The sequence below is a fragment of the Camelina sativa genome, chromosome 7 (assembly GCF_030686135.1).
Source record: "Camelina sativa cultivar CO46 ecotype springtype chromosome 7, ASM3068613v1".
NCBI classification, from domain to species: Eukaryota; Viridiplantae; Streptophyta; class Magnoliopsida; order Brassicales; family Brassicaceae; genus Camelina; species Camelina sativa.
The window spans coordinates 25,371,022-25,386,257 of record NC_141886.1 but is presented as its reverse complement, the minus strand read 5'-3'; the positions used below and the strand labels follow the sequence as shown (position 1 = coordinate 25,386,257).

Here is a 15,236-nt window from a genome sequence, read left to right as displayed (position 1 = left end):
GCAAATGGTGGATCAGCTGGTTCAAACGCAAGAGGGCAAACACAGTGTAAGGCTAGGTGGAACAAGATAAACCACCAAGTCAACAAGTTTGTGGGCTGTTACGCACAAGCGTGTACAAGAAGGAAGAGTGGAGAATCAGAAGATGATGTCTTGAGAATGGCTTATGAGCTTTTCAATAACGACATGAAGAAGCCATTTCTCCTTGTACATTGCTGGAGGGAGCTGAAGCACGATCAGAAATGGCTCACAGAAGAATGTAGCCACAAGCGGACTAAGCTTGCATCTGAGGCTCCTACTTCGAGTAATGATGGTGCTGAGAAGAGGCCTCCGGGAGTTAAAGCTGCTAAGAACAAAGGGAAGAGACCGACTGTTAGTATTGATGTCGAAGATGGTTCTGTCCATAAGTTAGACAAGATCATTGCAATGAAGGATCAAGAACAAGCAGCTAAAGAGAAGCATGGCAAAATGAGATTGCTAAACAGCCTGCTTAACAAGAGTGAACTAACAACTGCTGAAGTTGCTCTTAGAGACAAACTCGTAGATCAAATGTTGACAAACATTTAGGTTTCAATTATTATCATTTGTTATGTTTAACTCTTCTTGTTCTGTGTTTAATAAGTTTAACTCAATTATTTTATGTTCTGTGTTTAATAAGTTTTGTTGTGCTTAACTCTACTTGTATTCTTTTGTTTCAGGGTTTCGGGAACACAAATGTAGCTGTGGAACATGTCATGTGAAGAGAAGAAGTTTGCTTGATGTGGAACATGTCACGGATTTGGGAAACATGTCACGGATGTGGAACATGTCACGGATGGCTTGTGTCTTTTGCTTGTGGAACATGTCACGGATAGTTTGTTTGCTTGTGTCTTTGGCTTTTGAGTGTCGGTTAGGACAGTATGGCTTGTGTCTTTTGCTTGTGGAACATGTCACGGATGTTTTGTTTGCTTGTGTCTTTGGCTTTTGAGTGTCGGTTAGGACAGAAAGGCTTTTGTCTTTTGGTTGTATTTGTTTGGCAAGGACAGTCACATGTGTATTTGTTTCACAAGAGGACAGTCACTTGTGTATTGCTTTTGGTTTTATTTTAACCTGTGAAGTTGTGTGTTTGCTTGTATCTCGAGACTTAAAGTCTATATATTGATGTATCGTTCTTTCCCATTTGCAACCAACTTTGCATTGTGTTCCGATTCTGTATCTTTTTTTTCTCTTCACCTTTGCATTGAAAAGAATCAACCTCCTATTACAAAAAAATATTTCTCTATCTATTACTCAAACTCCTATCTTCACTACTCAACTCTATTACTCATTCTCTACTAAATCCAAATATAAGCCTACTACTATACCCAAGTTACCAAAAAATGTCTAATTGGAGTTCTGATGAAGAAATTGAAGAAATGGTAGAGGAGGAGGTTGATAGTATAGTGGAGGAGATCCAATACAACTACACTCACCCAGAGGTACCACCAGCTCCAATAATCCGAAGAGTGCACATTGAGAGAGACCGCGAAGAAGGCCACATTCGATTGTGGAATGATTATTTTAGTGATAATCCAACTTACACTAACGCTATGTTCCGTCGTCGCTTTAGAATGAACAAACTATTGTTCCTTCGTATTGTTACCGCTGTTGAGAATGGAGTCCCATACTTCAGACAAAGGCGAGATGCTACTGGAAGGCTTGGTCTTTCTGCACTTCAAAAATGTACGTCAGCTATTCGTTTGATGGCTTACGGATATTCGGCAGATGCGGCGGATGAATATTTACGACTCGCTGAAACAACCTCCCACAAATGCCTTCTACATTTTGTAGAGGGAGTTATAAATCTATTTGGCAACGAGTATCTCAGAAGACCTACAGCGGAAGACCTCCAACGATTACTGAACATTGGAGAACATCGCGGTTTCCCCGGAATGATAGGGAGCATAGATTGCATGCATTGGGAGTGGAAGAATTGTCCCACTGCATGGAAAGGACAATATACACGTGGATCAGGTAAACCGTCAATCGTACTAGAGGCTGTGGCATCACAAGATTTATGGATTTGGCACGCCTTTTTTGGACCACCGGGTTCGTTAAATGATATCAATGTCTTGGACCGCTCCCCGGTGTTTGATGATATCCTACAGGGCCGAGCTCCGAGAGTTAGATACTTTGTCAATGGACGGCAATACAACATGGCGTACTACCTCACAGACGGTATCTATCCCAAATGGGCAACTTTCATCCAATCTATTACACTTCCACGTGGTCGAAAAGCAAAACTCTTTGCTCAATGGCAAGAAGGATGTCGTAAAGATGTAGAGCGTGCATTTGGAGTCTTGCAAGCTCGATTTGCAATCGTGAAGAATCCTGCACTTTTCTGGGATAAAGGAAAAATAGGAAAAATAATGAGAGCATCTATCATCCTGCATAACATGATAGTGGAAGACGAACGACATGACCACAATTTCTACGATCCAACAGAATTCCATCACAGAGAAGGAAGCGGAAGTTCTCAAGTCGATTTATCATATTCTACAGATACGCCAACAAATCTACATAATATGATGGTCACTCGAAATGATGTTCATGATACAGAAATGCATGATCTTTTGCAAAAAGACTTGATTGAGCATATCTGGCAAAAATTTGGTGCAACCGCACAATAAATCTTATTCCAAATTCTGTTTAATATGTTTAATATTTTGAATTTTGTAAAATATGTTTAATATTCTAAAGTTTGTAAAAAATTGTTTCAATTTGTAAAATATTGTTTTCTATTTTATGTAATATAAAAAATTTAAATAATTGTTTTATCATTTTAGATAATTAAAGTTTGATAATTAATAAACAAAAATTAAAAAATTATTATTTAAATGTCTAAGTAACCTATTTGGGGTTCTCTAGTAATAGGGTAATTTTGCTTAAGTTCTCTTAGAATTACTTAACTTAATTTATGATTATTTATATAATTAATTAATGTGAGAGTAACCATGGTGGGTTACTCCACTAATGATGCTCTTAGGCTTCCCATCAGTCATCCTCTAATAGGTGTCTTAAATATTAATTAATAATAATTTTATCTAAAATCTTCCACTAACTTCTATTTATTTTTTTCTCTTCCATTGATCATCTTTTACATATGAATGTCTTAAGAATAAAAGAACACAAATATATTACATTGTTGATTCTTTGACAACAAGAAAAAAAAAATCTCAAACTAGAGTTTTGATTCCAAGTGACACCTAAAAGCTCCAGTACATGAAGACACACAAGCCAGTTGTAGATAGGAGAGTGAAACACCTTAGGAAGTTGATGGTCACCAAGTGGAGGACTGAGTTGCAGAGAAAAAATCAGCAAAAGCTCTCTCCGGTGCCAAATCCTGCAGTTTGCAAAGCTCTCTTCACCATCTTTCTTATACATGGCGGTGATTGTGTTGATTTCTCGTTTTAATGAGCCAAGCCTTGATTCTTATACTGCTTCAGGGTTTTGAGGCTTCGACAATGACACAACAGCTTCTAACACCAACGGCAGCCTTGATTCTTCATCTTATGATAAGCTTCCTGCTTATTTGTCTCGAAATATTCATTAGAAGAGTAATGTGATCAGTTCATCAACTACACACAGTCGTATCAACATTCTCACAAAGCCACCGAATAGTTTGGGTTTGGGGGATGAGAGAATGGCCTTGTGGTGCCGCCCAAACAGAATCGAGGCCATTAGGCCAAATGGGTATCCCAAACTCACATATCCCACCACTTGCTCTACTTGCTCCACCGCTGATCCTGCGATTGGTGCACCTGAAATAGAGTCATAACTTCATTGTGTTTCCTTTTACAATATACATAAGTTGGCGTGAGATGTCAAATTTGACTCGAAATATTCATTAGAAGAGTAATGTGATCAGTTCATCAAACATCAATTACACACACTCGTATGAGAATCGGTCACTATGATCAGTATGGGTATGAGTACGAGATGTATTACTGTAGTATTCATCTACAAGTTTCTTATTTGTTCTTGGTTCTATTCTCAGCAAGAAATAAAGGAAACCCCTGTGACAAACACGTAAAAGATGCAAGTTCACCAACCAATATATGGAGACACAGAAAGTAATCCTAGAACTGATAATTTCATATTCTTTAAAAACTTCCGAAATGATTCATATCAATTGCACTTATGCATATGTACTAGATTAGGACCCGCGGCACACCGCATGACAAGTTATTTATAATTAAAATATTTGAGTTACTCCCTCCGTTTCAAAATATAAGATGTTTTAGTGAAAATACACATATTAAGAAATAACCACTTTAATAAGTTTAGCCAATCATAAAAAAATAACTAATAATAAAAAATATAAAAGTAATCTAAAAAATAAATAATAAAAATATAAAAGTAATCTAAAAGTTATCTAAAAAGTTGAAAACATCTTATATTATGAAACAAAGAAAACCTCTAAAACATCCTATATTATGAAACGGAGGGAATATAAGTTGTTTTTGTTAAATATGTTATAATTGTATAATAATTATTAATTTTATGGTGTAAACCATAAAATACCGCAATATAATTTATTTTTTAGATATATTAATTTTCAACTTAATTAGATACATCTATTTCTTTAATATAGACTAGATTATGACCCGCGGTATACCGCGAGACAAGTTTTTTGTTTTGTTTTTGTAATGTACTATTTTAATACTAATTTTGCTAATATAATTTTTTGTTAATTTTAGTGATTTAGTATATAATTAGTGGTATACCGCACAACAAATTTTTTTAAATACAATCTTAATTAAATCAGTTTGATTCGATATATTTTATATTGTTAGTTCTTAAAATAGTAAAATAAGGATTTAATATGTATTCAAGTATCATATTAATAATATTTTATTTTTTAGTATTATCAATTCAATTATGTAATATCATATAACCCGTCATGTAATATAACTCGTTTGTATTATTTTAAAAATTGAATATGTTTAAATATTCATAATTTTAAACTTTTTATTAAGTTTAGATATATCAGTTATAAATTATAAACTTCTTAAAATTCTATAATTTACTATAAAAGGTAAATTTACTATATAAGAAAATTTACAATATATGTATGTTGAACACACACTTTTTATATTAACTGAATAATATATGTTCTTTTAAAAAAAATCAAATCACAATATATGCAGGAAAAAATATACATTTTTTTTCAACCAAACAAAAAATATATATTTTTATCAACCTTATGTATTATATGATGATTCACTACATTTAAATTTTAAAATAAAAAATAAAGATAATAGGAGAATAGTTTTTTTAATATAGAATAAATCTTCTAAATATCTATATTAATTATAGAATATTATATATGGATATTTAAAAGATTTTAATTCTATTTGGTTATAAGGATAGTAGAGATAATTAATTAAACTTGTTTGAATATAAATATAACTATATAAGTATTAAATGACATTAAATGTAAAAATATTAAAGATTTGGATCTTTCATATGGATTGTTCTCGAGCTTGTTACATGTGGAGCAGCATGCATGATGGACGTACATCTATACCTTCAGGGCGGCCTTCACTCTCTTTTTTTTTTTTTTTTTTGGCAAACGGCGGCCTTCACTCTCTAGTAAACAAAGTTTCTTTACTTTTTATTTTTGCATCCAAAAATGTCCAAGCAAATAGATATGACAGCAAATACTTCATAAAATCTATAATGTTTTTATTAGGGCGGCCTTCGCTCTCTAATAAACAAAGTTTGTTTACATATGTGCGGCAAGTGTGTGTGACAATCTTTACATTAGTTAAATTCTCTCATTAAAGTACACATAGTTAAATTCTCTCATTTGTACTCTAAATTGATTAATACCCTTACAAGTGTTTCTGCCTAACTAAACTACTAAAGTAATAGGAAGAAATGTAGGATTTTGATTGAAAAAAATCTGCATGACACATATATGAATCAAGAACAAAATTCTACAATAAGAACACTAACTATGAAACGGATTATGTAAAATTTTTTTAAAAAATAGCACAAAGTTAAACGGTAAAAATGTTTCGACCAAAAAAAGGTGTCGTTGTCGTTGTCTGAGCCACGTACTCACTCTCTGTTTCTCTCAGACAACATCACATGATGACTTCATCTCCCTACACTGTCTTCTTCACTCACCAAACTCTCTATCTTCAATACCCGAGTTCTCCTCATAGGATCCGACCCGGTCTTCTCAATCCCAACTTATGATGAAGCGGGGCAAGAAGAACCCGGATGCGGGTGACCCGTTATCCAACTCGGATACTCGAACCGGGTATAGCGAATTGAATGCGACGAAACCAAGTTTGAGCTCGATGAAATCGATGGGTCTACTTCTGGCAGTTCTTATGGTTGCTTCGGTTATGTTTTCTCTGTCGGTGGTACTCAGAGACCCACCTTCAGATGGTGTTGTGGAGGCTGACGCAGCTTCTAGGGTTCTTCAGATCAGATTGCACCCTGGTAAAAGATTTGATTTTTGCTCCCTTTATACTTAAGTGGATCAGCTCAAAAGTCCCCATCAGAATAGTTACTATTTTTTGCGTATGAATCTTTTCTCCAAAATGGTTAGTTTTGTCAAATTAGGATAGTCTTTTTTTTTTCTTTTTTTTTTTAGGATAGTCTTTTTTATGCTTCAATAAAGTTCAAACGATATCTAGACATTTCCATGAAAAGGGTATAAAGCAAATTTGATGGATGGTACGTGTAGTGAACCATGTAAATTAAATGCATGTGTGTTTCCTTTTGCTATGCTTTAGCTACAATGTTAGTTGTTGTCTTCAAAAGATTCTACTTTTTTTTTTCTTCATGTAATGTTGCATTAGTTACACTCGTTGGTGGTTTTCTGATTTTTCAGGCATCGATTCAGAAGATGGATTAAGCGAAAAGGAACCGCTTGGTGACATTAATCTTGTGTCTAGTTTTGATAAAGAATCATGCTTGAGCAGGTATGAAGCGAGTTTATATAGAAAGGAATCGCCTTTCAAGCAATCCTCTTACCTGGATTATAGATTACAAAGATACGAAGATCTTCATAGACGGTGTGGACCATTCACTAAATCCTATTACTTAACTCTGGACAAACTCAAGTCGGGCGATCTGTCTGATGGTGGAGTCTCTGGTTGTAGATATGTAATATGGTTGAACTCTAATGGTGAACTTGGGAATAGGATGCTGAGTCTAGCTTCAGCTTTTCTTTATGCTCTCTTAACAAATCGGGTTTTACTTGTCGAACCAGGAGTTGACATGGCTGATCTTTTCTGCGAGCCATTTCCAAACACTTCTTGGTTTCTTCCCTTAGAGTTTCCACTCAAGAGCCGGTTCACTGAACAGTATCTACTTCGCGAATCTGCCAACTCGATGCTTGCATATCGCCGTGTTGTTGATGATTCCAGTGACCAACAAAAGCTTTTCTTTTGCGAGGAAAGTCAAGTTTTGTTGGAGGAAACCCCATGGCTGATCATGAAAGCAGATAGTTTCTTTCTCCCATCTCTCTTCTCAACCTCGTCATTCAAGCAGGAACTTGAAAAGCTCTTCCCGGAAAAAGAAACGGCATTTTACTTCTTGGGTCAGTATCTCTTTCACCCAACTAATGTTGTCTGGGGTCTCATTACACGATACTATCGCACATATCTTGCTAGAGCTGATCAAAGAATAGGAATTTATATTGGGGTCTCTGAGTCTGGAAATGATCAGTTCCAGTGTTTGGTAGATCAGATTCTAGCTTGTGGAACTAGATATAAGCTGCTTCCTGAAGTTGACAAACAGAGACATCTCCCTTCAAGCCAAGTTCTAATCCAAAAATCAAAGGCAGTGTTTATCTCATCTTCTTCTCCAGAGTATTTTGAGAGTATCAGGGACATATATTGGGAAAACCCAACAGTGATGGGAGAGATAATCAGCGTTCACAAGCTGAGTCACAAGGACTACCAAAAAACCCCGAGGAACATGGAGTATAAGAGAGCATGGGCTGAAATATACCTTCTGAGTTGTACTGATGTGCTGGTGGTCACAAGCTCATGGTCCTCACTCATGGACGTGGCTCATGGCCTTGGAGGGTTGACACCATGGGTATTGAACAAGGCTGAGAACGGGACTTCCCATGAACCTTCCTGTGTGAGAGCAAGGTCAATAGAGCCCCGTTCCCAAGTGACACTGTTCCAAAGCTGTAAAGATTAAAAGATGAAATAGAGTCTCTAAGGCTCTTCTTGTGCCTTGACTAGATCTTAAGGTCAAGATTTTCAGAGTTTCTCAACAGACATGTAAGGAATATTAGAATTAACTTAATATATTATTTTATGACATGACGAGTTCTATATTCTTTCCAATACACTCTGTAGGTGTTCTTACTCACGCCTACAATAATATACATTCAAAGTAGAGAAACCTATGGATGAACCTCTAAATGAAATGGGAAAAAATATTGAAGGATTTTAAGACTTACAACAACATATAAGGTTAATGTGTTTTTGCTATGTACACAGCTCGGAGACAGTGGTGTTTTAACCTTTAACGGCCTGTCTGCAAATGGGGCACGAGCCGTGTCTGATGAGCCATTTATCAACACAAACCAGATGAAATGTATGATCACATCTCGGTAAGTTTCGTGTGATTTCCCCTGTTTTGATGTCCTGTAAATGCGCGCGTGTGAGATGGACAAATGGCCATGCTAAGAAGTGCAACAATTCATGTAAAAGCAATAGAAGCAGATGAAACCTGCAGACAAATTGTGCAGTGAGTGACCTGCCTCTTGACCATTTCGCTTGACATGATATAGCATGGTAGTTTCCTTAAAGAGTCACCCGATAATCCTCTAGCTTCCAGTTCACCATTAACATCATCCCGCTCTTCATAACTTACATCGGAAATTCTTAACTACAGAACGTAGACAAAAACTCCTTACATCAGTCTATCTCAATCGATTCAAACTAAAGGAGATTGCCTAACATCGAGTGAAACAGGAAGAAGTAGCATTTACAGATCTTGTATATGTAAGGAATCTAGCTATTCTTATATAGACTCAAGACACTAAAAGAGGTATGGGCCGACGTTGGATAATAAGAGACATCCTTCAAATACTTAAAAGACTTTCAGCAGCCATGTTCATATAGTAGCTATCAGTAGTGCTTTTTAGAGTTCTCTCGATAGTAGAATTTCAGAGAACAGTTTTAACTATACAAAAGAAGATGAGCTAGAAAAGAACCTGCCAGTGGTGTGAATTTATCATTGTTGACATCAGTTGTTCATCTACTAGTCTCCCACGAAAGAGTTGCTCTACAAAATCTGCCTGGATCCAAAACAAAAGACCAAAGGCAGCTTACTCATATTTAACAGTCAAAACTACCGAATTTGGCAGAAGGTGGAAAAAAAGACAGGTCTGTGCAGCATTGCGAAATGCAATTGGTTCAAGTCCTTCCCACAGAAAAATATAATAAAAACAGACTCAGACTAAGTCCCCCGGACTTCAAGGGTCGAGCTAAAAATCCTTTGTTAAATTGCCTCATGGCATCATTAGCAACACAAATCCTTCCTATTATCTTGGTATATAATTCTTGAAACAAACAATTAAAAGGGACTAAACCAAGCCATCCTGTCATCCCATAATTCTGATGGCCCACAAGTAACATGTCAAGACTATGTCATTATTAATTTCACCAAACATCTTTTCTCTCATAACCCTTTCTCCATCTCGATCATAAAGTCAGTCGAAAAACTCCAAAAAAACTCTCCAATTTGACAAACGTGTAAGATATTTCAGAAGTTAGAATTAAAGACTAACCATAGATGATGGACCCCTTGATCCTGATAGCTCTAAATACCAGTACGCACGAGAAGCCTCCAACACTTCAACAGAGAGAATAGCTCCTGCAACAGCGCCAAGTGCAGCCCCACGGAGTACTCCATACTGGGCAGCTCTGCCTGCTACCGCACCAGTTACTGCTCCAGTGAAAGCTCCAGCTACAAGATATTAAAGAACAAGAATGGTTTTAACTAAAAAATAAAAAGAAGAACAAATATATAACAAAGGGCTATAGGGATCATATAAAGATGAAACTTTTTGTTCCAAACGTAGATTGAAGTTCCAAAGGGCTATAGGGATCATATAAAGATGAAACATTTTGTCCAAACGTAGATTGAAGTTTCAAAGGGCTATAGGGATCATATAAAGATGAAAACTTCCTAGTCCCAAACCCAGGATTGGTCTTCAAACTGAGAATGAAGGTCAGACCATTTAGCGCTATTTAAAAACATGTATGATCATCAATACCCGGAGTTTTGACTAAATGATCTCAACAAGACTGAGTCTTCTTGTTCATAAAAGGAACATTAGTTTAAAAGTCGATGAATTTGGAGGACAGAAACTAAGAAAGAATACGTCTTTAGATTCAACGACTTTATGCACATGCTCATTCTGTAAGCTGCTCATCGCTATTTCAACCAAATTCCTCAGCAGGACAAAAAAAAATGAAACTTTTTCACAAAATTTTAGCAAGAGTTGACCAAACTATAGAAAAGAAAAACTTAGAATTTACAAGTAACAATCATCATTCGTCTTAGTCAAACTATAATCTATGATCAGTCAAAATCAAATGCACAAACCCAAAAAAAAAAAAAGAAGGATAAAAATGGAAACTTTAAATTACCCATAGCGAAAACTCCAGTAAGAGCGCCCGAGAAAGCGCCGGCGATCAAGCGAGAAACTGTGTCGATCGTTGAGTCGGCGGCTCGTTCAGCCTCCACGGCTGGTGAAAGGATCGCATCCATAGAGAAGAAGAAGAAGAATTGGATAGAGAAAAAACCTTAGGGTTTGATGAAATATTCAGAAAAAGGAGATACTCTGTGGTTGGTTGAGAAAATTTAAGATGTCAGCCATGGAAGTTGAGAGACAAGGCACCGCTCGTAAAAGCAACTAAGACGGAACCCATCATTCTTTGAAAAAAAAATTATTATTCCTTAATTTGGTTTATTTTTTTGGGGCCACTTTGATAAAAGTGAAAACTTATACCAATTTTAAAGTTATCAATTTAGTCCCCCACTTTTTTTATTGGCTGTTTCATTTAGGGGTGGGCGGTCGGTTTTTCGGTTTGATTTCGGTTCGGTTTTTTCAGTTTACGGTTTTTTTGGTTTTATAAAAATTGAACCATATAGAAACCATATGTAATTTCGGTTTGGTTATGGTTCGGTTTTTTCAGTTTTTTCGGTTTATGGTTTTTTCGGTTTTTTCAAAAATAAAACCATATAAAAACCATACGTATAATGGTTTGGTTTGGTTTCGGTTTGGTCTCGGTTTTTTCGGTTATTCCATATTTTAAAAAATAGATAGTTGATACATAACTAAAAAATAAGCATAAAAAGTAAAACCTAAACATAATTCAAAAAAATAGAATCCAAATATAGTTTTGTAAACCCAAATACTTAATTGAAATTTAAACTCTTAAAAAGTAAAGGCTATTGAAAAAGAAAACCAGAAAAAAAAACCAAAAAAAAAACTTGGAGATCAATAACTATAAACCCAATATAAATTTATAAGTTGGAGAAACTAATTATATCTAATTATCCTAAATTTTTATAAAAAACCAAAAAAACCATTCGGTTTTACGGTTTTTAACCAGACTAAACCTAAACCAAATGGTTAATTAAAATAAAAACCGAACGGATTTTTAGACTTAACCATAACCAAACCAAACCATTTATTTCGGTTGGTTCGGTTCGAGTTTTTGTATTTCGGTTTTTTTGCCCACCCCTACATTTAATGTGTCAATGTGTTTCTTGTTTTGAAATTTTGTTTGTGAGTTGAAAAAAAAAACAGTAATTACAAATTTGATCATTATTTCAATAATTGGAGTTAAAATTCGGGAAAATCAGTTTTAAACCTTCAAAGTGTCACTGGGTAGCACTTTAAACCTCGAGAGAATTTCACTAACACTATAAACCTTTAAAATGATTTTAATAACACTTTGAACCTTTAAAATGATTTTACTAACATTTTAAATCTTAAAAATAATTTTCATTTTTGTACTGCCATAAAGAATAATAGAATAATAATATCCATCAACGCAAAATAGTTAAACTATGTTGGTTTAATTTAAATTTTAATTATTTTTAGTTTTTATAAAGAAATAAAAAGATAAAAAAAAAATTGTGTTCATGTTCATTATAGACAAAACTTTTACGACATTACTCTTCACATTATTAATTTTTTTAATAAATGCATCTCCACTAGATTCTAATTCAAATCGATTGACTTCTCACTGGAAACCAATGAATCTTCTAAATATATTGTCGTCTTCAATTTTACATTTGTCAAAATGTTTTAACCTTATCTTTGATTCTTCATTTTTTCTTGCTCTGATGTATTTTTAATTTTTTTTATCAATAGTCGTAAATAATTAAATTAAATTATATCAATTAAACAAGTATTTAAAAAAAACAACAAAAGTTAAAGTAGTTAAAGTGAACACCTGAATAATAATTAAAAGAAAGAAAAAAAAAAACTGAAAAAGTTTTAACCTTTTTCGTCTGTTTGTCACAAACTCACAATGTAACAGGTTAACAACATTTGATGCATGTTTGGGTCTGAAATGAATCGAGGGAATAAAAAATTAGGACCCCATTATTACTGAAAAGGATGATGAGAATCAATTATTACATTGTAAATCCATTTTGATCCCACGGAACCAAGAATCTCTTGTTAGGAAAAATGATGATAAAATTCAATTTCAGAACAGATATATTTATATATTTTTGGATGTCTATATAAAAATAAAACCTATGTCCTTGTTTTTTTAATTTAATTTCCTGAAACTGTAATAAGTAATAAGTCATATCTTTTATATGTGTAAAAAAACGATCGTAAGAAAAACTGTAAACCTTATAATGAAAAAGTCCAAAATAAAATAGGCTCATACGCATGTGTTCGAGAGAACAAGAATCTCAGAGCAAAGTAAGTAACAACTGTCAGAGTTGTTTAAAAAACATTGACCATGCATGTCATTTAAAGTACTAAAGGCAGTTGCTTTTTTTTCAGAAATCCCACATCTCCACTGTCTCTGTCTCTCTCTCGTCACACTGAAGAAACTGATTAATCAGACAAAAGATGTGATTCAAAGGAGGAACAGGTCAAGCTGTTGAGTCTCATCATAGAAATCAGACTCGTACAGAGCGTATGGATCCATTGTTGATGAGTAGTCATCAAAAGCCACGAAGCCAGGCGGCGACGTCGTAGTGGTAGCAGCAGAGTCATGATCACAAGGCAGTTCACGAATATTCAGCTTTTCATCAATATCCATGAAACAAGCAATCATTTCATCCTCTCCCATGCTTATCACCATCTTCTCTTCTTCTTCAATCTCGGCTTCTTTTGGTTGTTCAGACAATATCACAGTCTTGATCCTCTCGAGTCCGTGTCTTCTCGAGGAGATTCCAGCAGCGAGCTTGTTAAGAAGACGTGCTGAGCCAGTAGCAGAGGAAGAAGAGGAGGAAAAAGAAGAAGAACAAGGGCTCGGTATAGGAGACGACGTCGTTGAGGAGGAGGTGACATCGACCGTGAGGCTTTTTGGCTGGTGGGTCATTGGATTGATTCCACTTTTAGCAAGTCTTTTCTTAAGACATGAGTTCCAATGGTTCTTTATGTCATTGTCTGTTCTGTTCGGCATTTGCTTAGCTATCGCTGCCCATCTTGTAATTAAAAAATAAGAAGAAGACCATATTACTAAAATAATACTAACACCACAATAATGATTTAAGGGTGGGTTGGTAGCATTTAATCACAATAATAATTTTTACCTGTTACCAAGAAGTGCATGGTGTTTCATGATTTCTTCTTCCTCCTGCGGAGTAAACTTGCCTCTTTTAATCCCTGGCCTCAAATAATTCAGCCATCTTAACCTACAACTCTTTCCACATCTTTGCAGACCTATTTTTTTTATAATGCATTTAAAATAAAAAGTTTTATCATAAATTATTAGATCTAACATGGTAGCAAACAGAGAAGTTACAAAAAAAAAAAAAAGTTTGAACCTTCTTTTCCATCAAAAAAAGAAAAGAAAAGAGAGGAGTAAACACACAATGAAATAAATTATCTGATACTGGCTAAAAAAAGATCATAATTTAAGAGATTTCTAGAGCTTTACACACTTGTACACGATAATATATAAATAATCAGAAGAAATAGGAACAAGGGAAAACACTTGGCTTTCATGGGTTTCACAGATTGCGTTTAGATATAATATCATCATTTCCATTTTCCACTCTGTCGAATCTGATCTATAGAAGGTTCTACAAATTTATGAAATATTATAATCGGACAAAAATAATCTAGGACATTATTTTGTAATGCATACACAAATTTAACAACCTAAGGCTCGTAATTAAGAAGATTATGATTGCAAAACTATTTTCTGTAAATTTCATGTACTCTTTAATTTACTCCCCAAAAATAATACATATACATATATAATATAAATGTTCACAAACGATACAATATGGATGTCTGTAATAAATCTCTTCAGAAAAAGATTATTGTGTAATAAATCTCTTTAACAAAAAAAAAAAAATTATTGTGCATAATAATTAAAAAAAGAAGAAGAGATTATTGTGCATAAATCGAGAAAATTAGAACCAACGAACCAAATAGATAAAACAAAATCTACGGTCCAAATCCGACAGAAACTGGGAATCTTATAAAGATCTTCCTAACTATTTCAAAGCCCCTAACTTCCAAAGAGAAACAAACACTGACCGTACATAATGTATTTATGTAGCATAGTATATATAGAGACGACCGTACACAATGTATATGTAGCATGGTGTAAGTATAGATGCATACCGGCTCTCTTAGGCATTGAACCCCACTCGCCGAGACCATGTTCGTTGATGTAAGCCACAAGCTTCCGGTCTTCCTCCCCCGTCCACTCTCCTTTCCTCATCCCGTCAACGTCTAACCACGTCGTCCTCCCCATAGCTTTTGTTTGTTTTCTCTCTCTCTCGTGAACCACACGTATCACTTCTCCGGTCGATTTGAGTCTTCTTCTTCCTTTTACTCAATCAGATTTGATGGGTCTAAAGATAAGTGAATTGTTGTTAGTAAAATGATTTTTACATACTCTTCAGATTAGGAGACTTTTATTTTTGTGAGGCTCTCTCTCACTCTCTCACTTATTTAGAAGTAGAATGGTCTTTCCAAGAGTGTGGAATTATGGGTGTGTATATATATAGTCCCTTCCATA

General features: G+C 34.8%; 3 protein-coding genes across 11 annotated transcripts; 1 reads left to right on the top strand and 2 right to left on the bottom strand.

Annotated features, from left to right (window-relative positions):
* Nucleotides 1-6,075: 6,075 nt before the first annotated feature.
* On the top strand, nucleotides 6,076-8,312 carry LOC147941683 (fucosyltransferase 3-like). Its single transcript, XM_087456998.1, has 2 exons — nucleotides 6,076-6,471; nucleotides 6,866-8,312. Exons 1-2 carry the CDS (start codon nucleotides 6,219-6,221, stop codon nucleotides 8,185-8,187), a joined length of 1,575 nt encoding a protein of 524 aa, XP_087313124.1. The 5' UTR covers nucleotides 6,076-6,218; the 3' UTR covers nucleotides 8,188-8,312.
* Nucleotides 6,886-11,043, bottom strand: LOC147941682 (NEP1-interacting protein-like 2). Of its 9 annotated transcripts, none has more exons than XR_015561100.1 (7): nucleotides 10,653-10,996; nucleotides 9,788-9,966; nucleotides 9,212-9,295; nucleotides 8,725-8,883; nucleotides 8,453-8,639; nucleotides 7,990-8,174; nucleotides 6,886-7,800 (listed from the first exon to the last, which is right to left on the bottom strand). XR_015561100.1 is itself a non-coding variant. In XM_087456999.1 (5 exons), the coding sequence occupies exons 1-5, from the start codon at nucleotides 10,771-10,773 to the stop codon at nucleotides 8,511-8,513; spliced, it is 672 nt and encodes a 223-aa protein (XP_087313125.1). In that variant the 5' UTR covers nucleotides 10,774-11,043; the 3' UTR covers nucleotides 8,279-8,510. The 9 variants fall into 9 exon arrangements, 1 of the variants encoding a protein (XP_087313125.1); XR_015561101.1 differs by having other exon boundaries at nucleotides 7,990-8,163; XR_015561105.1 differs by having other exon boundaries at nucleotides 9,212-9,291.
* Nucleotides 11,044-12,862: 1,819 nt separating this feature from the next.
* Nucleotides 12,863-15,211, bottom strand: LOC104702167 (transcription factor MYB32). The gene is made up of 3 exons (XM_010417996.3): nucleotides 14,837-15,211; nucleotides 13,795-13,924; nucleotides 12,863-13,686 (listed from the first exon to the last, which is right to left on the bottom strand). The coding sequence occupies exons 1-3, from the start codon at nucleotides 14,967-14,969 to the stop codon at nucleotides 13,113-13,115; spliced, it is 837 nt and encodes a 278-aa protein (XP_010416298.1). The 5' UTR covers nucleotides 14,970-15,211; the 3' UTR covers nucleotides 12,863-13,112.
* Nucleotides 15,212-15,236: the final 25 nt, after the last annotated feature.